The sequence below is a fragment of the Montipora capricornis genome, chromosome 2 (genome assembly GCF_036669925.1).
Source record: "Montipora capricornis isolate CH-2021 chromosome 2, ASM3666992v2, whole genome shotgun sequence".
NCBI classification, from domain to species: domain Eukaryota; kingdom Metazoa; phylum Cnidaria; class Anthozoa; order Scleractinia; family Acroporidae; genus Montipora; species Montipora capricornis.
This window is the reverse complement of record NC_090884.1, coordinates 49,882,630-49,889,268: the sequence shown is the minus strand read 5'-3', so window position 1 is coordinate 49,889,268 and position 6,639 is coordinate 49,882,630. Positions and strand designations below refer to the sequence as shown.

The 6,639-nt window shown below is 39.8% G+C and overlaps 1 protein-coding gene across 1 annotated transcript; it reads left to right on the top strand.

The window, feature by feature from the left end:
• Positions 1-790: 790 nt before the first annotated feature.
• LOC138025578 (KIF-binding protein-like) lies at positions 791-4,944 on the top strand. Its single transcript, XM_068872770.1, is given in 5 exon segments — positions 791-1,121; positions 1,928-2,161; positions 2,752-2,891; positions 4,125-4,653; positions 4,656-4,944. Coding segments are annotated over 5 exon segments (1,377 nt in total). The 5' UTR covers positions 791-805; the 3' UTR covers positions 4,814-4,944.
• The last annotated feature ends 1,695 nt before the right edge of the window (positions 4,945-6,639 follow it).

Here is a 6,639-nt window from a genome sequence, read left to right as displayed (position 1 = left end):
TTCACCCGTTATAGGCCGATATGTTAGCTCACGCTGACCATAGTAACGTGGGCTCTCTCAAGCCCGCTGCATATGGTGAGGAAATAACTGAGCAAACTGCCATGAAACTGCAATGAAATTGTGGTGAGAAATTCGCCTTGGAAGGCCATGAGGATAAAATCAAACATGTTTGATATTTTTGGCCTTGTGAGGCCAATTCTTCACTGTGTGTGGCCATTGTGAGAATTGAGCTGAGCTCAGTCAATCAAGTGTCCAATATCATGGCAGTTTCATGTGGCATCAGTGGCGTCGTAGTTTCTTCCACCGACACAATCTTGAACTGGTCACTGAAGTCACGTGAGAACGCCATGTATTTTATTGGATGCTTGATTGACTGAGATCAGCTTGACTCTCACGTTGGCTGCACAGTGTGAGGAATTTGCCTCACGAGGCCAAAAATATCAAGCATGTTTGATTTTATCCTCACTGCTTCGCCAGGCAAATTTCTCACCAAAATCTCCCCGCACACACAAGGAAACGGCTGAGCAAACCACCTCGCGAGGCAGTTTGCGCAGCTCTTTCCTCAAAGAACCCAAATTGCAGACTTGACTGTGCATTTCCAGTGATTTGAGACATGCAAATTTCAAACATTTTCCAAATGTTTTTGGTGCCTCCGGTACAAGAAACACAAGACACTTGTGCCTTTGGCACAATCTCCAGCAAGCATCTCACTCTTTGGAAACACACCATTTTTACAGTTAAAACCTCTCTGTGTACTCTCAAATTGTTCTGAACTTGGGGGTGTGTCTTACAGCCAAGTATTTTCATGCAACAAAATATAATTTTGCCTAATTTTACGTTTCCATTTCTCTGGAGGCTTTTTTACCCTGAAGACAACTTCAAGTCTGATCTTGAGCGTGAAAAGGAATTCAGCGCAACCTTCACCCATACTCTTTATTACCTTGCACAAGTCAATGCAGCACTGGGCAATTCTGAAAAAGGAGCGATGTATTGCCATACAACTCTGCTTCGTCAGCTAGAAACAGAGCAATACGATCCTGTAGACTGGGCCCTAAATTGTGCAACACTTTCTCAGTACTATATCACACAAGGGAATTACATGCTGTCAAGACACTGTCTAGGTACATATGAAAGGACTTAAATAACATTGTGAAATATCTTTTGTTTGTTCATGGTGCTTAATTACAATATCAAAAGTTTTATTGTTTATCTTACAATGTTGTCACTTATGGTGTAGGTGAATCTTTCACCAGTGTTGTAAAAACCAACAATCACATCAGAGCATCATGTATAATGAGGTGATGTGTAACCAGTCAACCGTGGTGCCGGAAGAAGACTAGCATTATACAAGTGAAATGTTGCGATCTACACCATAAGTGACAATATCTTGAGACAACTAATACTTTTAATATTATTAATTTTGCATAATAATACTAATAATAAAGATAATATTGATAGCATTAAGCTAGGTTTTTGGTGCACAGTCAGAACAAATGGATGCCTACATTGTAAGTCACCACTGCACAGCCCTGAATGTGCCTTTTATTCAAGATGGTAAAGGACTCCAACTAGGGGAATTCTGATACATTACCGTGCACGAGAAAAAGAACAGCAAAGGCATTGTCAGGATCTTGTCGTGCCTGGACCAACAGAAATGTGTCGAAAGTAATGAGAGAAAAATGGGAGGAGAATGAAAAATTATCTAACAAGGGGAATTATGAATTTTTGAAGACAAGGATGAGTGTGATACCAGTAGTAGTTGGTTGGACTTCATCACAAGGATTTGAGGGTAGAGTTTATTTATTGTTTCCCTGATACATTGTCCCGCACTAAATAAATGAAATTCATTGTTATAATTCGTCATTTTATTATTAATATAACAATAAATTATAACAATGAATAACAGTATTATCATTCTTATGCGCAGCGTGTGCCAGTAATGTGTTCGCCGGTGCTGAAGAATCATCTCCACAAGAGGTGGTGTCAGAAGATGATAGCCAGGAGGAACGTGAGAGAAAGGAAAGGATTCCACAAAGAAAGGCTGATATATCGCGATGCTGGAGTAAATATTGCCTAGACTTATTGAAGTCTTCAAGAGACAAATGTCTTGAAGAAATGAGAAGCAATGATGAGGATCATGAAGAACCAAACGCACAACGAGGTGTGAAGAGTATTTAGTTACTGTGGTCAGTTTATCCCTACTAACTCTGGTTTATCAGTTATTATTATATCTCTCAGATAGTACGCGCGCCTTGATTGGCTAAAGTAGCGGACCGTATTCTATAGTACGGTCCGCTTAATTTGAAATTTCGATAAAACATTCCAGCAACTATTTTAAAAAGCCAAGAATTTCGAAGTTTTATCGTTTTTCAGATCTTTATGGCGGTTGAACCTTCCGCTTGACTTCAACTAGTTTCCTTTCCCGCGCGGCTGATTACCACAGAGATTATAATAAATATCTTACTAAACTCGTTTTCTCGGGCCCTACTGTAAATTACGGACCCTTTATTTTCCCCTTAGATTTATGGCCCGCACGCTTCGCGCGAGGAAAAACGCGGGCCGTAATTTACGGTAAGGCCCTCGAACTCGGTTAGTAAGAGGTATTTATTTCATAATTATCATGCTGCTGGGTTAGAGTTCGCCAACCATTCCATTGCGTACAAGACTTTTTTTGAGGTCTTTCATATTTCTTCCTTGTGTTTTCTTGTGAAATTTCGATCTCTCAACGTGGAAAAAATACTCTTTTTACAGACACCTGTCAAGAACAAGGTGCCAGAAGTCGGGAAAAAATCGAAGAAGGGGATAGAAAAGAGCCTCTACGATTTAACACCCTTGAGGTGACGTCCCTTGAGCAGTCAGTTCCAGAGCACGTGGTCAAGACATATGATGAGGTGACGGAAAGAGGACAAGCACCAGTCTCTCTCTCTCGATGGCTGGCATAAATTATCAAAGCGGTTTTCAATTGAGTATCGAAAGTAATTAGTGAATTACTTTGGTTTTGCATTACTTTTTCAACCAATCAGAAGTGAAGCCAAAACCAATCGTGGCTTGCGCGTGCACATTTTCCCGCGCTTTGTGTCGGCTACGTGTAATTTTTTCGAGTTTTGATTGGATTACTGGATTGTCACCGTCCTTTTTGATTGGCCAAAGTAATTACTTTGGTTTTGGTTCTACGACACTCATTTGAAAACCGCTCTAACTTGGAAACTGCATTCTTACTTTGTTATAATCCAGCATCAACTGAGTTGCTGTGGTAAACTGGCCTCTGTGTACAGTGCATTGCAACGATTGAAAAACCTACATGACCGTAAAATTCCATTCTGTTGCCTTTTTAAGTTCTTGGCTAACTAAAGCTTATGAGGAGAGTTAAATGTACATCCATCCGAGAGGGGGTCTGGGCGAATAATGGGCCGTGTAGATATACATTTTTACGAACACTGCGCGTTTTTCGAATAATTTATTCTTTTTTTTTTTTTTTCAACAATAGGAACTGCAACTCCTAAAACTAATTTTCAGAGAGGGAGGGCCTGCTATTAGAATACTATAATATGAAACAATTGCCGGGATCTTCCGGTGTCCATTTAGTTAAATATTGTGGAGGTTTTGCGAGTAGAAATGTCTCTTTCTGGATGCCCCGGCTGTCCAGAAGCAGTACATACTAGAATTTTTCGACCGATTTGACAGATGTTATGTGAACAGGGTCGTAGCAAGCATGAGACAAGATGAGGCGCTTGCCTCGTCTAGATTTTAACCCAAAATGAAAAAAAAAAAAACCCGTTGAGAAAATAAACCACAGAAAGCATTTGCCATTGGGTTATGAAAGATAAAACTGTTAATGAGAGTAAATTAAGGCACCAGTATCACGTGGCGTAGTATCTGTTTTGAAGAAATATACTATGAAAAATGCTGAAAAAAAAAACCTTTTCTGAGCTTCAAGTTTTCAAAATTTCCGGGGGAGCGTGCCTCCAGACTAGCGGCTTTATCCTTGGGCGATCGCAGATCTTGCCTCGTTTATGCCAGACGTCTGATTACTGCCCTGGTGGAAGTCTAATTTTTGTTTATAATAATAATAATAATAATAATAATAATAATAATAATAATAATAATAATGTTTATTCTCACAGGCACGTAAACTGTTTCTGGAGGGTCAGAAGTGGCTGAACATTTCCAAGGAATTTTATGTCCTTGATGGTCACGTTACAAATTACGTGGAGATCCTGCAAGACATGAGCCAGCTGTACAAACTGCTGGCCTTCTTCGATGCAGACTTTGAAAGAAGGTGTAAGATGCACAAGCGACGAATCGATATGCTGAGTGAGGTGCTGGTAGAGTTAAATCCACAACATTATCTTCTTGTTTGCCGACAGCTGATGTATGAAATTGCTGAAGCGTACAGCGAGATGGTGGATTTGAAAATCGCAATCGTGGAAGAATCTGGGGAAGCCCCTCGAGCCCACTCCTTCAAAAAAATAAACACGTTGATAAATCAGAGCATCAAGTTTTTCCAGAACTATCTTGATTCCTTAAACCGCCACGGGAAATTGCCCGAAAAGATTGACGAGGATTCTGTACGCCCGGACCTCGTTTCACAGTTCTACATAGCGAGGTTGTACAGCAAACTAATATGCGATGATAAACGGGGAAAAGTGGAGAATTAAAAAAGAGTTTGGATATTTATCAGTATCTTGTAAAATACTGTGACAGCCACACCGATTTGCCGGAAGGAGCCTTCAAAGATGAACTTGATGTGTCTCGAGAAATGGCGCAACTTTTGCCTCTGAAGATGGACAAAGTTATGATGTCGGAACCGTGAGAATTAGGCGACATTGTGCGTATAATAGCACCCGTATAATGAGAGTGCTCGACAACTTAGAGCATTGTTATTTTATGTTTGCTCAGGCTCGGGGTTATGTGTCTGGGTACAAGTGAGAAACGTGGCTAAATGCAAGTACAGTTAACATTCCTAAGGGCCGATTTACACGCTACGATTTTTGTCGCATGCGCAAGCTCCCGACAGGCTTGCAACTCGTTTACGATTGTCGTGTACGTCAAAAAAAATATCGTAGCATTATGAAACATGTTTTAAAACGCTGTGACAATCGTAATTCATGTCTTAGGCCTGTCGTGAGCTTGTTGTATGCGCCAAAATGGCACCGTGTAAATCGGGCCTAACAATTATGTTACTGAGTGCAGATTGCCTGAGAAAGGGGGCATTTTTCCTCACGAAGGCATGATTACTTGATCCTGATTGGTTAGCAGTTGCTTATCTAGAGCAAGAGAATTTACAAGATAATCTTCTTCCAGATTAAACTACTTTTTGGTCCTCATAAAAAATACATATTAAGCGCAATTTCTGTTGACAGCAACGATTTTTAACCGAATGGGGGCATGTTGATTGTCATTGTCGCGGCACTCTATCCCTCAATAATTTTGTCCTTTATGTGATGAACATGTAATAGACAATATTCGTATTCTCGGTATTGGACTGGAACTAGCTTGCAATGGAGGCTACTGCGGGGGAATCTTTTTCCAATGCAAATACTTTTTAATATATTCCCCCGCATTAGCCTCCATTGCAAGCTAGTTCCAGTCCAATACTGAGAATACGAATATGGTCTATTGCAATGTGCCCTCGTGCAAGTAAGGATTAATTTCACTTGTATTTTCAAAGTTTTCCAAATTGCCCTCGTCCGAGTCGCGAATTTTGTGAAAACTTTGAAAAATTAAAATCCTTTTCTTTCCTACCTTGCACATGTTTGTATGAAAATTGGCCTTTCTCATTTTAAGGGCAATTTTTTTGGTTTAAGTTGTCAGAATAGATAACTGAATGCTGTGCACCAAAGAGCAACACGTCGATTACTAATCGAGTTTTTCACATAGTGCGAAAAGAATGGAGCTCGGAGTTGTGATCTTTTCACCTCGAAAGCCGGATACTTAGTATTTTTGCGCTTGATCGACAGTCCGCTTGATCATGTTTTAGAGTAATTCCGGGGTTCTGCCACTGGTAACACAATGTGCAAGACGTGAATACTACACGATAAATTTTCAACTCTCTTTAAACCTGCACTGCTTAAGGAGGCTTTGTCACGTAATTTTAGGGTGTTCAGGGGAAATCTTTTGTAAATCGCGAGTTTAGAACTCGAAAACGGTAATGTGAGATTCCTTTACTGATATGATAAAATTATCGTTACATCACAAACAAGATGATTACGACCTTTTCCCAGGCTATTTGCCATAAACTTGAAAAACGTCGGGCCGACTTTATTCAAGATTACCTAAATGCAATCCTTTTCAATCTTGTCCATTTGTGTCCATCCATGCTTTTCTTTCCTTTTGTTGTATTTCTTTTAGGTTTTTCAACAGTCTTAAGTGGTTATTGCAATGTTTCATTTTACTTTATGGACATTTTAGGTGTCATGAAATTACACCATTTTGCGTGACATAGACAACCACTTTCGAAAATACCATAATACTCTTTGCTTGTCCCTCTAGATTTTGCATAAGCATTTTTTTTGTTTTCTCTTGGGACCCTTGTAAGTCCCAAGAGAAACTGGAAACAATGCTTATGCAAAATGCTATTATCTCATAGAAAACGGTTCTGCTGCAGTTTGTAAAGAGATTTATTAAACCTGTTCCTGT